Below are 18,222 nucleotides of genomic sequence, written 5' to 3'. Positions count from 1 at the left end.
TAAGGCTCACTTCAGGAGCTAGCCAAGGTGCACATGCTCCAGACTACAACTTGAGTCAAAAGGTTACAGCAAGCTGCACAAGCATGATGTATTTGTACACCCCAGCATCGCCAGGCAGTGGAGCACCAGTCAACATGTCTATGAAGTGTGTAGATCTGCCACTACCAGAGTATTTTCATCACCACACTGCCAACAGCTTTGAGCAGGATCAGATGCTTAAGGAGTCTGTCTTCCTTGCATCCACTCTCATCCACTGTTGCCCTCCAGAGAGCACACAGGCAGCAGCAATGGCCCCTCAGGGTTGCTCCAGAGGCTACAATAAAACATCCTACCCTGACAGAAGTCAAGGAAAGGGTTTTGGGTGGTGCATATCTGCTCTTGCAAGCCAACTCAGCACAAGACTGGAGGCTGCCCTGACCACCTTCAGTTCTTGCTGGATACAAGCAGAAATGCTGGTTAGATTTCTGTTCCAGTTACTCATCCATTTGCATCTTCTATTTTACAGCATCAGTGCAAATAAAAATAAATCTGTTTAGAAGCTGCCCAAATGGAAGCTTTAAGAGGTGGATTAAGAGCAACTTCCATTAGAAACCAATTGCAAACTCAAGAGTTTTGATACTTGTTTTACTTACTTGATACATATCCTATTCTGCTACGGATCAAATACTGCTGCCAAATGAGCAGCCTACAGCTATTAAGTGCTCCCTGCTTTCTACTTCACAGCACAACTGGCTCCAACCAGCAGTTGAGAAATCAGCCCATGGAGTGTGAGCAGCCCTTACTGAAACATGCTTAAGAAACAAGGGCCCATTAAGCATCCACACCAAGTGGATCCTCAGAAAAGCCCTACAAGAACTAAGGTGGCATGCAGCAAGCTTTTAGTAAGGCTGTCTCAGGTACTCCTGAAGTACAACCACCAGGCAGGAGACCATGCAAGTCAAGCCAGCTCCCAGCTTTATTCCCTCAGAGCATTATTATAATTAACCTCCAGACAGAAGGCACCATCACCATGTTTGTGCTTCCCCTACTAAGCCCTGAACAGTAGGCAGGCTGCTCCAGAAGGACCAGGGCTTAATGCACAGCTGCCAGGAAAGCCTATCTTCCTTTAAAGGCAACAAAGAACACTGAGAACATCAGGAATTCAGGATCCCCACCACCAAGTCTTTGGCTACCCATTTGCCTGAATCAGGTGCAGCTGAGGCCAGGAAGAGGTGGTCTTGCCTCCTTGTTCCAGCATAAGCAGCCATACCATCAGCAGCATGAAGGAACCTTTTATGAGTTTTCTAGGCAGACTTGGGTTTAAATCTGAGTAAGTGTCACTCAGGGTGAAGTGCTCCTACTCCCTAGACCTGAAGCTCCCCTTTCACTAGGGAGCAGAAAGTCCTTCTTGGATACTCTGGTGATGAGCTAGAGTTATCCAGGTGCTGAGCTCTCCTCTATCAGAATGAGCCTCTGAAACCTTCCTCTAGGAAGAGGAGAAGGATTTTCATGCAGGCAAGCACGAATATGCAGGAGTCGAGGGCACACCTAGGCAGTGACTGTCTTCTGAAGCCACTTGTCCAAAAGACAGCAATTAAAAGAACAGGGAGAGACCTGGACACACAGAGAGGCATAAGGCAGAGTGCTATAGAGCGGGCACTTGGCACCACATGTTAGCCTAGCAGCGAGTCAAACAGCCTGAGAGAACAGTCAGATCTGGGGCACTTCCCTCACTCAAATCCTCTGCCCCCTTCTAAGGTCTTCCTCAAGCTCTGCAGCTAAACGCTTAAACCAACAGCTCGAGGAAGGCCAGCGCTTGCTATGTTGTGCTTATTAGCAACAACCATCCTCAGACTGATTAGCAACTCTCACTTGGGGGGGGCTTCTCAGGTACCTGCCACCACATACACAGCATTTCCGAGGACAGTCTGAAAACAGCCCATCCTGGGGGAGCGGCTTACAAGTCCCTCCTGCTGTTGTCACAAAGAAAGGCTAGGAGTCCATGACAACTGTGTTTCCTTCTGTGCAACAGGTCTTTTCTTTCATCCTTCAGAGAAGCTGTTTTGCCTTGAAGACTTCAGAGTGATTTGTGCTCAGAGGCCTCTGCTATCTACCAGGTAATGCACAAGAGATCGCCTGCAGTTCTAGCCTAGCAGATTTTAAGCAATTACAGATATTCAACATGTTCAAGCTTATTGCACAAAGAAGTTGCTGCGCTCTGGGAAGTAGGAGAACCAAGGGCTGGAAAAATTCAGCAGTGCTTCCATACCACAGGCCATTTCTCTAGCACAGGAGCTACTGGAGCTGTAACCTTGCAGGCTGGAGAATGAGACAGCAGCAGGATAGGGCACAGATGAGGCTGGAGCAGCAGCCTCAAGAGCAGATCCAAGGAAAAGCTCAAATCTGTTGCTGCACCAGTAGTTTTAGGGTCACACAAGCAGAGAAGCAGATACAGCAAGGTGGTCCATCTGACACCACCAGAAAGAGCTCACCTGCTCAGGCTGAGCTCACCTAGAGGCACCAACATTCTCTCTGGAAGAAGAGCTGATCCTTCTGAAAACACCATTGTAGGTTAGCATTGCAAATTTAGTGTTAACAGACTGTTTTTAGGATGATTTCCCAGTGGGCAAGTCTACTGTCCCACATAGGGACAGCCTCCCAATGTAGGGCAGGACAGACCAGCCAGACCAAGCAGCTGGCATGCAGGCTAAAAACCAGCCAGGGACACCCAAAATCTGCACATGGATCTGCTTGTGTACTGCTGTCACCCATTCTCCAGGCAAAAATTGGATCGAGACCCCATTTGCTTGTGCTCCTTGAGGAACAGGGCAGTGAAGGTAAAGGATACCATCAAGGGCAGTCCCATCTCACTGCCTCTTAATCCCTCCTTGCCTCTGCAAAGCAATGAACTCAAAAGTCTTAACATAAGCGCCTGCCTACTATGAGGCTACTCTAAAGAAGGGAAAATGCTGCCCCAAGAAATACAGCTAGGGATGGCAGGAATGGAAGTGTTCAAGGTCAGTTTCCTGCAAAAGCCCCTCCCTGGGCCACAGAGCAGGTTTCTGGGACTTGCTGAAGTATTTCCAGCCTGACAGATCTAGTGGCAGCAGTGGATTTGAGATGCCTTTCCCACCATGAAACAGCGGTTCAATCCTACAGCCAATAAACACAGGCAGCTCGAGCCTGCAGCAGCTGCTGCCTCCCAGAGAGTCTTTCTCCAAACACCAGCTTCAGAGACCAGCAGCACATCCGGCACTCTCAAGGGCTAAGCACACATCCTCAGTGCGTTAGGGTGCTGGATCCAGAGGGAAAACTCATTACAAATAACCTTGCCTGAGTGCAAGGGGTTCATCGGCCCTTTGGGAAGATGGGTACATAGGCAGGATCGGAGTGTACAAACCAGCCCCACTGTTCTCTGGCCTCCTCTGGCACAGCCCCAGCTGGTGGCAGGCACCTGATCCCCCTGCACCAAGCTGCACGGTGACACTGCCCTTGGAGCGCAAGGTGACACCAGAAGGGTTTGCAGCCAAAGGTCCTTCCTGGGCTGAGAAAGCTCCGCACTGGCAGGGACTACAGACAGGAGAGGAGGTCTCAGTTCATCAGTACTCAAGCACAGGCACTGCAGGGGACCATATCAGCAATATTTTTAGCCTGACAGTTAGGGGGTTGTGTGGTGTTTTTTTTTTGCATTTCCACCCTTCTAGCCACCTCCCCATGGGTCTGCACAGCTGAGTCACTGCTGGAACCTTCCAAACGACTGGGCACCAGCAGCATGACAGCTCTGCTTGGCAGTGCCATCCCTCCCCAGCCCCCAGAGACAGCCCAGTGCTGACACAGCCTCACCTGCTTTCAGGACACCCTGATGGAGACCCTAGCCTTTGGGGCTGGGCCAGCTGCAGCCTCCCAGGCCTCAGCACTGGGCATGAGGAGCACTCAGACACAGCACCATCCTCTCTATGTCCTCCCTCTTTGTCACAGAACGGCTAGGCCACCTGGAAGCATCAGCCGACTCCTCAGATCTGTACAGCTTTCAGACACAAGAACATTCCTCTGCCACCCAGAGAGGAGTGTTTCACAGCCTTTCAGAAGGCACTCCTGAACTACAAGATCTCCTCTCCCAAAGAGCTCCACATTGCCACTCCAAGGCCCTTACAAAGGAGAAAAAGATGAGGCTCTGCAGACATGGGAGGTGTGGGCAGGCTGAAGCAATACAACAGCTGTGCACAGTTATCAGCCTTTCACTTCTCCAGCCAGCATACACCATCCTCACAGCTCTTGGAGCAGGAAAGTAACAGCAGCCCAGACCAAGGAGCACTCCCGGTCCAGCTGCTGCACACCTGGGAAGGAAGGGTGGGCTTGAGAGGGAGAACAGTCTCAGGACCACAACACCCCCAGCCACACAGCACTAGACCCTCTGCACAGCCTCTGCATGCCAGAGGCTCCTCTGGAGAAACAGCACAGCTGCATTTGAGCTGGTTTTACACCCCAGTCATCCCCCTTTCATGTCCTGAGGGGAATACCAGGAGTGAGAAGTGAGGAAACAGGCCTCTCCAGATAGTAGTGGGTGCCATCTTCCAGCAGCTGTTACCACAAGTTGTCACAAACACCCACTGGGTGCAGATCATCCAAATCCAGGACAGTGCCTGAGGTCAGATCCTTTCTACTGCTCTTCCCAGGTCTCTGCGGCAGGCAGCAGCTCCAGCACAATGCACTGCAGTCAGTGAGGGCACCTGACACCAGATACACCCTCTGCAAGCAGGGAGGTTACTGGAGCACCTTCAAACTATCTCCAAATAAATCTCCCTCCTGAAACCAGAAGCCCCTCCACCCTTGACAGTGAACCTCCATGAACACAGTCCACTCAGCCCTACCGCCCAACCACAAAGGTTCAAAGCCTGCCACAGGCTTACGCGAGCACTGCTCGCCTGCCTGTCGGAGCGCTGCAGAGACATCTGCACCTCTGCCAAGACAGCCTGGCAGGAAGCTGGCCAAGAGAGCACTGGAGATGGCTACAGCAGATCAGGTGGGGCTGGGACATCCGCACAGAGTGGCAGTCTCAGTGTGCGACAGCCCTTGTTCTGCAGCACCATCGTGCACCAAGCCCCAGGCACTGTGGTTGTTAGAACCTGCAGAACCATTCAGCATGGATGTTGCCTGCTTTAATGTGCTCTTTAATATAAAGATCCTATAACACAGCTTCAGTGCCCCATAGTCTGTTAACAATTATAAGGAGCTCAGTGCCCAGCTCTAAGGCACCTGTCCAGCCCACTGCACACTAGCAACTTTCATTTCTCCCTCCTCCTTCAAGGTTTCAGCTGACAATGAAAGGAGGACAGATACTGAGTGTGTGGTATTCCCTGGTTCATTAGGGGAAGCCCATAGGACCAAGTGCTGGACAAGAGCAAGGCTTAATAAAGCTACTGCAGCCTGACTGCAAGTGGACCCCAAGTGCCTGCGCTAGGGCACACACGAAAGCCTATGTGCTAAGTCTTGCAGAAATTAGGTGTAGAAACTTGAGTGAGCTGTGCTGATGAAGCTGTTTCAAACTCTACTCCCCCATGAGTGGTTTTTTGGTTTGCTTTTTTTTATTACAACCCATGCAGCAACATTCAGGGCTGTGTCCCAGAAGCTCTCCCTATCCTGAGGGCAGCATCCCCTGGACAAAGGTGGTCAACAGCACCCCATTGCACCACCCCCCTCCCCAACATCTACATGGGCAAATCACACTGCCCAGGCCACCCCAGAAGCTATCTACATTCCTGTCAGTACCAACTTTATGCCTGGGGCCTCCTGTGTCACCCAAGTCTGCACAGAGATGCACTACCCTTTTAACAAAGCAGCAGCGTGCTGCTATAAAGGGATGAGTTTCTGTAGCAACCAGGCTGAACTTGTACAAACTCTGCCAAAGCACTAGATCTTTCCATGGACTGATACTTGAACGAACATACCACCATTTCCAAAACTGGTTTTTACAGGCCTTAAAGGCTGGGAGATGAACTCTTCCCTCTGTTATACCCCCCTGCTCTGTCTCCATGCATTAAGTTTGTGCATACAGCACTCCTTTCAGCTCCTGTGATTTTACAGAGAAGGCTGGTGCCTCTCGAAGAGTTAACTGAACCCTGCATCACTCTAGGGGAAGCACCCAGCACCCCAAAAACTTCCCATCCAATTCCAGCTCCAAAACCAGACTGGAGAGAATTGAGGGGGGAAGGGCAAGCCAGCCAGCAGCGCATAGCTGCAAGCCCACACCCTGCTCATCACGTAGATTTGCACTGGACCAAAAGAGTTAAAGCAAGAAGACATTCCACCGCACCTCCTCCAGCCCACTGCTAGGAGCAAGACCACTATTTCTAGTTGAACGTGGGAGTGGAGAAGGATCCCTCCAAGTCTTTCACCCAGCCTGCGAGCTGCCGGCTGAAGTTGTTAGTCAGGTGCCGGCTGCGCCTACCACACCCCACAGGCGGAGTTTGGCAGGCAATGCTGCCATAGCGTAGGAGCAAGTGGTGCTGCCTGGACTTTTACAGTCAGATGCAGGGGGGGGTCCCTCTCCAAGCACGCACATCCCTGCCTGCAGAGCTACCTACCACCAGGGATTTTCTCAGGCTGCCAAAGTGAAGTTCAGCCTTACTGCCACCCAGCGTGTTCAGCCTCCTGACACCACACCCCCCACCCACTCCCTCCAAACACAGGGAGAGGATTTCTCCACTCTCAGCAAGGTTATTCCTCTAGCAGGAAGCAAAACATAAGCCTTGGCACTTCTTGTCTGCAGTGAACTGACAGCAGAGCAGAGGGGGCTGTGGCACAGCCAGCCACAGCCTCCCCAACTCAACTGCCACATTACACAAGCATTATGGGTCAAGAAGCCCCCCCATCAGTAACCGCCAGTGCCCTGTTACACAAGCAAATCGCTCCGTTAGCTTTAAAACAGCCCAAAAATAAAAGGAATTCAACAACTGTTGCTGCATGTGTCAGCAGACTCACCGGACTGTGTGCTGGTTTGTGCTGCAGCATCAGAGTCCTGGGTGCTCCAGGGTCTGTCCCACCCTGTCAGGTTGAGGGACTGCAGGCCAAGGCACAGATCGTTGGTGTCTGGGAGGCCACGAGAAGACTCTTGCGTGGACGTGGGGAAAAGCATCCTGCTTGCCACTGCTTCTTCAGAGTCCTGGAAGTCTGCTCAGATTGAGAACAAACAGAAGCTTGAGAGTTCAGGGCTGCTTTTTTCTTTTTAAAGAAGGAGTTTTCCAAAGCACTAAGCCCCGAGCCAGGTCTCGTGCTGCTCTGAAGCCACAGCTTCTGCAACTAGCAGTTGCACCCCAAAAGGGAGGGCTACCATATGTCCAGAAACCAGCCCCCCACCCCCCTCAGCCCCTCCACCTTCCTATCCCGTCTGCATTACTGACTGGGTCAGCATGTGACCAGGCTGCTGATGCTTACTGTGCTGACAGTGACGTCACTCAGCCATGCAAGAGAACTGCATCAGCTCTTACAAAATAAAGGTAAGAAGAAAGGATAAGATTTCCCCTGAAAGCCAAGACGGCAGGCAGAAGGAGAGAGGTGCAGCTCCAGTAAATCAAGGGAGGCAGGCAGCACAAAAGCAGGGCTCCACAATACGGCTTGGCAGACAACAGGCTCAAGGCAGCAATCCCCCCAGCAACGACGATAGCAGCAGCAGCGACAGAGCAGACAGTTAGTTTTAGTGCTACCCAGCTCTCCTGTCCCCGCCTCCCTCCACCCACAAAACCCAAAAACACTTTAGTCCTGGACAGACTCCAGCTGCTGGCTCCAATTCAGAGCCCAATGCAAAGCTTCACAATTCTGCTAGCATAATCTATTTGGTTCAACTTGGCCACTGTGCCTCACTGACTCTGCATTGTTTACCACTGAGTAACAAGGATAACCTTCAACACCCCCCCCCCCAGAGAGAAGCCCATTATCCCATGTCCAGCCTGAGCAGGCACATCACACTGGTACAGGAAGAGGACCGGCCAGAGCACAGGACCCATTTCACATCAGAAATTTTTCATGGCCTGTTTACCTTCCGCCTGCCTGGCCCCCCCCCCGCCCTTTCCCAGCCCTCCCCTCCCCTGCAGGGTGTTCACAAGCCTACGGTACTGGAGACACCGGATTCTTGCCTCGGTTTAAGCCTGTGCCAACAGCCTAAGGACACACAGCAGGTTCATAGTCTGAGAATTCCAGTTTAATACGGGGATCTGGGGGCTGATGAAACCACAAGATGCTCAGCTGTGTTACCCGAAATCTGAGTCAGAGGGCATTTATAAGCCAGCTACCAAGCAGCAGCAGCTGTCTCCTCCTCCTCCCCCTGCCCCCACACCCTCCCACTGTGCCATCAGATGTACACCTCGCACACACCACTCGGCTCTTCAGTGGAGCGCTGCAGTGACTCCAGCCTGTCACGTTATCCCTCACGTGCAGACCCAGCCATCCCAGACAGCATTCCTGGCCTCCTTTTCCACATCCACATCCCATGCCACTCAGTTGCCCGTGACCTAGCAAAGCCCAAAGCAAAGGCTGGTGGCAGTTGGGTACCCTACATGAGATGCAGGGCACTGCTGCCAGCAGAGGTGGGACTCTCACTTTCACCCCACAGTGATCTGGGGAGCATCAACATTCCCAGATCAGTGAGGAGGCTGAAGCACTGCAGTCGAGATGAGAGCAGCTAAAACCATACCTGCTGGCAACGTGCCACCTTCCCCCTTCCCAGCTGCAGCCTCCTCCACAGCACTTCACCAGGATAGCATCCACTGGGGTTTTTTTTCCTACTCCCCTAGTAGTACTAGTACAAGCTGTAGTGCCAATTCAGTTACATTACTATCAAGCACCTGTAACAGCATCAAATACTCCTCCAAAAACATCACGCTGCATCTTCAGCAGGGTATTTCACTGCATTAATTCTTCCAGTACAGTTTTCAGATTGCTTGTTTTGGACAGGCCCTAAAAACATTTATAATGCAGCTGTAAGGAAGAGAAGATAAAGGCACATTGCTCAGACAACTCAGTTCCCACAGCAACCATAACTTGCCCATATGAATATGTAACATTTCTGCATTTATGAAAATACAGAAGTGCCATAGTCTAGCCCAGATCCCTGGCAGCAGGAGACTACCTTCCCTTTGGGAACCAGGATCTTGCTAGGTTTTATGCCACCTTCAAGATTAATTCCCACCAAGCTTCATCTTCTGGGAAGTATGGACACAGAATATCAGACAGCAGAACTTTAATCCCACCCAGAATCCCTCATCCAACATCTTGGATGAAATCCAGCACTGAAGAAATAAGGAAAATAGGGAACAAATTTTTCAGCGACAGGAAGCACTCACTCCACAGCATCCAGCCACATTTTCCCTAGCCATCTAGGTTTTTCAGGAAAAAAAGCCATTTTGTTTAATTGAGCCCAATCAGATTCAAGTTCAAAAGATCTATTTCCCTCTGATGACTTCAATCTACATTAAAGACAAGCTCTCTGCAATTCAGTTACAGGTATAACTGCTGAAGCACAGAGTAGGATTTGCTTAGATAACCAGCACTTTTTAATTAGACCTTTTCCCATCCGAAGCAAACAGCCAGCACAAACCTGCTTGCCCTCTAACACTCACAGCCACACTGAAAGATGGATACAGGTCATCAAGGAAGAACACTAACTTAAATGGATCCGAACAGATTTCTGGAATAGTTATTTTAAAATTCAGAGTCTGGAAATTTGTTACAAAGCAATCAATTGTTAGAGGCAGACAAAACTATTAGGATACTAAGGCAGGAAGAATTAATTTCCTACAAAAATTCAGTCTAAAGAATCATAACTTCAAATTATTCAGAAGTGTCTACCAAATATTAAATAGTTTTACTTTGCAACCTGACACAGCCCAACCCAGCCCAAATGCTTTACTGCAGATTTTTCCAAGCCCCAAGAACCAGCATGAGTCTTTCCAACCTGGATTTTTCCCTGGAGTTGCCACTGGAAGCCAACCATCCTGGCAGAGGGAGCCACGCTGCACTGGGCTCGTGCCCGAGTGTCTGGGAGAGGCTGAGCTCCTGCCTCCCGAGCCAGTTAGGTTTGATTTCAACAGCATCATGAGGAAAAAGTCCTTAGCAAAATGCTCCCATGCTGGTCTTGGAGTAGGTGGCTCTCCTGGATGACATCCTCCTGTCTGTCCAGGAGATCCCTGGAGCCAGGGCGCACCACAGCACAGGCTGGACAGCTTTCCACACCACCGCCCAGATGGAAAGCTGCATTTTCAGACTTAACCAAATGTTAACACTGCCTTTAAGACATTTCAAAGGCTTCTTAAAAAGTGAAGATCTCCACAGTTCAGCTCAACCTGCAGTTAAACCCTACCAGCCCAGAGAGCTTACACAAGCTGCAGCCCCAGCTACTTGTCCCACCCCAGCACTCCCTCCCCACATACACCAGTTTATGCAGATGAGTTTCCACACAGGAAGCTGGGCTGGCAAGCTGATCTGGTTAAAACCAAGCCACAGGGAGTTAGTTTTAAGCCTAGCTTATTCTCCTGATCTGCTATGCAGTGGGGCTGCATCAACCAGGCATTTGAAACAGGAAAATATTTAGAAAGTTACAGCCTAAGCAGGCATAGAGACAACAAGCAGAGACTGGCACTAGGAGCTGCAATCCACAGGCAGTTTAAGGTAGCATGAGGAGAGCCAAGCATGATTCAGTCCCTGTCCTACAGCAGTAGCATGTGTCTCATTAGACTTAGTCTTGAAAGGTGAACTTGGTTGAAGCATTAAAGATGTTCAGATGTTTGAGCCTTCCAGACCTAGGTCACTTGCAAAGCCAGCTAAAAATCCAGCAAATGGGTTTTATCTTAAAGACCGAGAAAATCCAGAGAAAGAAGGCAACAGAATGGTTAAGCAAACAATCCAAACAAGCTAGATCCCACTCCTACTGCTTCTGCAGCCACAAAGAGGTCTCCCTTTGCTCCCACATGCTAGCTTCTAGCACAGCTTGAATACAGAGGAAGTCCCTCCACAAAAAAAGCCCCAAGCATACTGAGCAGGGGAAGGATAAGCACGACTCAGCTGTAAGCTCTGTTCACTGACAAAACCAAACTCACCTTTGTGTGCAGCTACCTTGTGGACTAGAGCTCTGACCAAGGCTGAACTTCCAAATCAAGTCCAGAGAAACCAGAGGTAAGGTGAGCATTTCTACAGCCCCCAGATCACAAGTGGGAAGGCAGCTCACAGCAGCAGCCCTGTTTTGCCTCTCACCTCTTTACACCTCCAGTTGGAAAGGCTGGGAATTGCATTCCTGAAAATTAAGCTTCAAGTACATTTTGCACACAAGACAAACAAATCTCAAGTGAAAGCTTTTAGAGGATGAGCCAATTGTATTCCTAAGGTACAGTCAGAATCATCAGGGGCTTAGGAAAGCTCTTGTTAGGCATAAACCTAGTAGTTACAAGAGTTTGACACACAACTAAGCAACTTCCCTATAATCTGAAAAATTCCTCAAGTGGAGACATTTGCTGCTGCATGACCTGTTTCACAGCCAGATGGAGTCTGCCTTACTCCTGTAACCACAAACACTTGAACAGCTGGCAAGCAACTACTTAAGAAACTAAGGAAGAGGGCACTGCAACTAGCCTTGCTGCTCTACCTCTTCCAAGAGTGAGAGCGCCACATGATTACAGCACCAAAACCTGAACGACAGAGCACATTACATCAGAAAACATGCTGGATCTTCAGTAATACCATGCAATTTGCAACCACTGCAGAGTGCAACAGCTCTAGGCCAAGTCTCTGCCCTTTGCAGACCACCACCCACCACGATCTGCTTCTATCTGCTGTTTTGATGAAGAAACCCATTTACTAGAGCTACTAGTACTTCAAAGTACAGAAAAGCATTGCACCCATGTAGGCAAAGATCTGTTAATGTGACACTTGAAATATAAAGGCCAAAACCAAAGGCAGTACATGTGTACCTCTTCTGGGGCACAGCTGTTGAATTTCACTGCTCTGGATGTGTGTACCTGGCATCCAGCATTTGGGGCAAGCAGAACAGTTCTCAGCTGCCAGCTCCAGGTGAGCTCCTGCTAACAGCCTTGCTCTGCCTCAAGCACCCTGTTAATCCCATGCACTCCAGGCAAGCAGTGCTACATTTTGGGTCTCTGCATCCACAACTTTTCACCCCCCTTCCATCTGAGACCACACAGATCAGGTCAGCCGCATCCAGCACTGTCTGGCACGTTTCCTCATGGCTGCACAGCAGTCAAGAACAGAAGAATTTACATTATAGTACCAGAGAGGACTTTTTGGGTGGCTAAATAAGTGATAAGTCATTAATTGACTGCAATTGTGAGCAAACAGGAAGCCAATTTAGTCATCAGCTAGCCTGGGTTTGCATTTGTCTTTCAGTTTTCCTTAAATAAAGCAGCCACTGAGAATCATTAGGACCTGATGGGCCACAACTAACAGCCTGTAGACTGAACTTGGCACCTTAAGCCACTCCCATCCACAGGAAGTCATTTAAGCATCTCTCATTTCTTCACACAATGGACTGTCAACTTATAGCAAAATAATGGCTGCTTTGTCTCACTTAAATGAGCAGAGTTTAATGAAAGGGAAAATCAATGCTGCTGGGACATTTGGGGTCCCTACACTCCTTTTAAATCCATCTGTTTCAAGCTAGCATTGCCTTCAATTGAAGCCAGTCAGCTTAGCCAGGTGAGTAAATGGGCATGCAAAGGCTGAAGAGGGAGCTTTACCCTATTCTACTTAAGCTGGAAGTTGTACCTACAGAACAGGATGATGATTTCAAAAGCCAGTTTAGGTGCTGTGGTTTTTTAACCAAATCTGGTAGCAGCACCTTCCACACAGTGAGGCCCAGTTTAAAGCCTGGCAAACCAACTACCTGCTACCTTAAGAAACTGGCTTTGCTCACATTCTTATTCAGACTGGTGATGAACATGCAGATCAGCTTTAAATTTGGGAGAACCACATTCCCTGTGAAGCAGCTGCTCAAGGACAGGCTGCACTCCAGCAGCCCTGACAGGAGTTGAGCTGGTGGGAAGTGTTGACTCCTGCCTCTATCAAGGCCACATTCTCTCTCCCATCTCCATCACCACACTAAAAGCCACTAAGGTTAACATCTGCACCACACACAACCTTGCTGAAGAAGTTTTGCCTTTCTTCAGAGAAGACTGAATCAGCCTGAAAGACAGGTGTTTAGAAGCACCATGCAATCCTGTCCCAGAAGCTACCAGACAGGTTCTACAATTACAGCTTTCACCGCACTGCAACCTAAGCCTACTGCCTTGGGAACTCCTGGAACAAGCACCCATGAACCACTGCAGTGGTGGTCAGGCTGGGCCTGACAACTCAGATCATTTTGACAAGGCAACTAAGTTCAAAGATTATAATTAACTGCAAACTGATCTTTACAGAGATTTAACATTAGGTATGGCAAGCTAAATCTCCTGCTGCAGTCCCTTCTGCCCCACAGCTCTGCCCAGATCTGGCTAACTCTCCAAATGTGTCGATCCAGGACTGCCAAATAAGCTTGTTTTCTCACATTGCTCAGACTGCTGCTGTACTGATCTCTTCTCTGCACCATCTTGCTGCACACCTCATCACACTGAGGAAGGTGTCTCCACACGTGTTTCCCCAATAGCATTAGTGAAAGGCCACGAACTTCTGCTATCCCTTCTCCACCATGTGTAATCCTCTTAATGCTGAAAGGGGCTTCTTAAACAGAAGTCCCATCCAGGATAAATTTAGTTTGACCTGAGGAAGACAACTGAAAAGCTTGAGGGACCATGAATAGATTAAAGTACAATTACTTCCTCTGTTGGAGTAAATCTCTTCCACCAAAAGAGTTTAAGTTGTAAAATGACAGTCCTTTCACCTGTTATAGCCACTACATTAACTGTGGATCTCCAGGCTCATTAAGACTGTCTGAGCTATGAGTTTCATGCTAACATAGCCTAACTACAATACACAAGTTGTTCCTGCACTGAGTAAAACCACCAGAGGCTCATGAATTCTTCAGAATTGATTTAGCTTGGAGCAGTGATAAGACACCACGTGAGATGAAGGGTCTCTCTGCTCTATTGGTCACCTACCCAGAAGCCAGGCTCACTGAATGCAAGACACTGATCCTGCCAAGCCTCATCTTGTTCACTCCAAGGCATGGCAAACAGCTCCAACAGCCTGCTTCACGGTCTAAGCCAACTGCCCAGCACAGGGGGCAGTTAGCTGCATTATGTTCTGAATTTTAGTAATCAGCTGCTCAGCCTTACGGCCATTGGGTATAAATTTCTGCAAAAGTCTGCCACAACCTAGGCCAGGGCCCAAGCACTGAAGCACCTCCCCATCTGTAGATCACAGCTGTCCTAGGATTCACATCCTTGCTGACAGTGCCAACTTTTTTCATGGAGAAGATGCTCATTAGCAACACATTAAACAACAGAAGCAGCTCATGCCCTTTTCTGACCCAGAAACAGAAGGAAACTTGCAGAACTGCTGCATTCAGGCCCCCGTTACCTACTGAGAGGTCCTGACTGACTAAGAAAACAAGGCTGGGACTGCAAGTAGACCAATAACCCTGAACTGCCAATGCATTGGCAGATGCTGACTCATCCATGTATTTACAGCTGATAACTGCTGGCTTGGCTGGGGTAGCTCAGGTTGTACTCTATTATCAGTCTCTAACACAGCCCAGATGCACTTTCTGAAAGAGATCACATTTCCATTAGCCTAAACGGTGAGGGCACCCAAGTCATTGCCCTGCCTCAGCAGGGCCCAGCATCATCTGGGAAGTGCGCAAACCTCTCTACTCATACCATCACAAGCGGTTGTGCCACTGCACAAGGGATTTGATACAAACTAAAAGCCTTCTGTCAGGTTAACTAATGCTGAGTAGAGACCCCCACCCTGCTCCCCAAGCTGCACGAGTGGCTGTGCCAGCAGCCAGCGCCCACTTGGGAGACTGGCCTCAACTGCTACATCAGGAACAAGCAGAGCTGCCTAGGATGTCCCAAAAAGCACAACTTCAGTTGCCCTGCAGCAGAAATAACATTTGCTAGAGGAAGCCTCCCTTTTTACATGCAAGTCCCATTGTACGTGTCCTATAAGAGGTCTTCCATAGAAGTTAACCAATGATAGCCTGAAACGCAAGCACAGTTTAACTGCACTGAAGGGAAAAATCACCCAGTTTCCAATCAAGGCACCACCTCTCAGCACCTCCACACCAGTCAAGGCCCTCTGCTCCAGACATTCATAAGGAATACCACAGTAACTGACAGATCAAGTACAGATTTACATGCAGTAGGTCAGTAAGCAGGTTCATTTCATTGCCAGGTGAATATCTCAGTCCCTTGGAGAAGGGCTTTAAAAGTCTAGAAAACAGTACTGCAAATTAAAATTAATGTGCCAGCTCTAAACCCAGATCTAAAACCAGAACTAAACCACATCTTCACAGGATGAAACTGCTGTAGTGGGCAGAGATAGTTCCTTTATCAACTAGGTTAACTTTGGCAAGTAAGCTGAAACTTAATTAGGAAATATTCCCATTCCAAATTATAAATGGAATATGAAGTGCCATAGCTAAGATTTCAACAAGGCAGACAGAAACAACTCTTTCATTAACTCATTGTAAGGAGATAAAGGAAAACACTTAGGTTTATTTCTCCCTTATGCTTCCAGTGCATCAAGATCAGATACAACACTGACTACCACTGTGCCAAGGGACAAAAAAAATGTCTAAACTGCTCAGTACCACAGCAAATCTCTAAAAATGCACCACTAACCACACCACTGACCTGAATTAGTTAATATTCACTACACAACTGCTCAGGAGTAGCCAGTATATCCTCCAATACCATCTTACTAGGCACATTTCAAGCAATGCTGGCTATAGATCCATACCTCGAAGCAAACGATTCACTTCCTCTGGTATTTCTGCAGCGCAAGCACCGGATCACATGGCCAGATCAGCCCCTGGTCCACAGTGCTAAGCCCTTCATAATACCTGGGAGATTAAGCTGCACTGGAAGTCATCTGGTAGCAGTCATTTTGCCAGTCCAGAACAAAGCTGCACTGCGCAAGCAAGCAAATAGACCTACAGGATACCCAGACAGCCCTTTGCAGCTTTTTACACCCATTTGATTAAAACTCAAATTATCCATGAGCACAAGACAAACCTGTCTCAAAGTGACTGCAAAGACATCTTTTCTGCCTACAGCAGCCTGCAAGGTTACCAGCTGGTGAGGTTTTCCCCTTTATTTCCCACTTTATTTTGGGACAAGTCCAGAGGGTCAGTTTGTGTCCAATAATGGCCAAGGTGTTTATTGACCCTATAATTCAGAGCTGGAGGAGCAACAGCAATCTCTTTCAAGTGCCCAAATCCTTGGCACAAGTACCACTGCACAGAAGCATGCTGGCAAGAGGAACGTCAGGCACCAGGCAAGTATATTTACTGGCAGATCTTGCCTACTGTAAAGGGACAAAAGTACGTCCTTCACTTACATAAAAATAAGATTGGACCCAACACTCTTTGCTTTGGCACAGAGCCTTCTGTTTTGAGGCAGATCAAGTGCAAGACAGCAGAATATGCCCACTCAACCTGTAGGAAGCAAAAACTTGCAGCACTGATTTCATAATCCTGAACTTGCTTTGCAAGAAAGTCTTCACCTACAGGTACTGCTTCAGTGTGGTCTTAAATCCACTATTAACTGACCCGCAGCAAACATGGTTATTCAAAATTCTTTTGCATTTTTAATGCATGCAGCAGATCAGCCATACTAACCACTAACAGAATAATCCTGCCTCCAAGAGGCGCAGACTAAAGGAGTCTGCTGGAACTATCTACACCAGAAGTTGGCAGGTCAGGCAGCTAGAGCTCACATCCTGCCCACACAATGACCCACAGCATCACAGGGAGCATAGGCAAGCCTTCCCAGGCACCTCCGCACTGGCAGAGAACACTTGGATTATCCATTTCAGGCACACAAATGAAGCCCCTGGTACCAAAACAGCATTAACCCTGACTGAGTATCTCTGTTCACAAGCACGCACCAACCACCACACCACTGAGGATTACCACCACGTTTGCTAGGTCCCACCAAGCAACTCCCCGCTTCCACCAGCCCCAGATCCTCAAGCTCTCCTTGAACCCAGCCAAACATGTCACCTGGCAGGATGTCACGTTTGCTTTTTGTGACAGGCGTGGTGCAGACTCCACTGAAATCCAAAGAGTTGTCCAACATCGCATTTATTCGGCGGAATATATCTGCATTGCTGCAAGTAGAAAGTGCAGGGGCATCTGGGCTATCCCAGCAGTCTTTTATGCTCCTCCCAGTATCTTCTTTCTGGTAAAAAGAACAAGTATTAGTGTCAAGCAGGCAAGTACTCACTCTGCTTTCAACACATTGTGGAAAGTCTGGATTGCCTCCAATACTCACATTAGCTTTAGCTCCAGGTCTTAGCAACACTCAAATACAATTCTTGGCATTAAAGAAACAGTTAAGCAAATGGGTCAGCAACTTGTCAGCACAGCACATGAGACCAGGACTACCCCAGTCAAACAGGTACCAGTGCACCATGGCTGGGATGAACTTCAGCCTAATAGCCACAGCACCCAAACTAGTTTGGTTGATAACATGAGCTCCCTGCTGCTTTTCTCCAGTGCGTCACAACACTAAAGCAGAGATCTGATTAACAGAGGCACGCAGAATCAGCCTCCTGACACTGAGGGACAAAGGGATGCTCATGATCAAGGCAGCCACCATGAGAAACCACGGTAGCTCCTCCTGTGCACAGCAGGATAGAGCAAGGCTCACTTTACCACTCATATTTGGGAGCTCTGAACAACATCTTGGAATGGCCCAAGTCAGCAGGTAGGCAATCACTTCAGAAAACAGGCTTGCAGAAAAAACATGGCTTCCCTGCTAATCAAACATAGCCCCAAATCCAGAGGTCTCCCTTGGAAAGGCAGAGAATCAAATCCTGATCTTCCCTTTAGGCAGCAGCTCCTGACCACAAAGGAAAGTTACCCCAAACCAGCTCTGCTTTAGCACAACCCTCCACAGGCACTGACCTACCAGCATGAAGGTTTTAGAACGGTCCCAAACAAGCCAGAGCTCTTGTAAAGCTTCCTCCGCATGAAAAAGATCAAACCCCTCCTGCTTCCTGGTGCCAGTCCAGAGATCCAGGAAGAGCAGCTGCTTCCCTCAGCTCTGCTCACAAGCCACATTCACATCCAGGCTTGTT

At 48.8% G+C, this 18,222-nt stretch overlaps 1 protein-coding gene across 3 annotated transcripts in view; it reads right to left on the bottom strand.

The window, feature by feature from the left end:
• The window catches only part of CPEB1 (cytoplasmic polyadenylation element binding protein 1), a 36,649-nt gene extending 19,334 nt beyond the window's left edge, over nt 1–17,315 (bottom strand). For 2 of the 3 annotated variants that reach the window (XM_009703965.1, XM_009703966.1), the window contains exons 1-2: nt 17,144–17,315; nt 6,961–7,149 (exon numbers count right to left, since the gene is read on the bottom strand). In XM_009703965.1, the coding sequence (XP_009702267.1) occupies nt 6,961–7,149; nt 17,144–17,219 (265 nt within the window). In that variant the 5' untranslated portion in view covers nt 17,220–17,315. Of the gene's footprint in view, nt 1–6,960; nt 7,153–17,143 lie in introns of all 3 variants that reach the window. The other variant, XM_009703967.1, reaches the window with a different exon arrangement.
• Between the last annotated feature and the right edge of the window lie 907 nt (nt 17,316–18,222).

This window comes from Cariama cristata, unplaced genomic scaffold, assembly GCF_000690535.1.
Source record: "Cariama cristata isolate BGI_N322 unplaced genomic scaffold, ASM69053v1 scaffold16387, whole genome shotgun sequence".
NCBI classification, from domain to species: Eukaryota; Metazoa; Chordata; class Aves; order Cariamiformes; family Cariamidae; genus Cariama; species Cariama cristata.
This window is presented reverse-complemented; position numbering and strand designations above follow the sequence as displayed.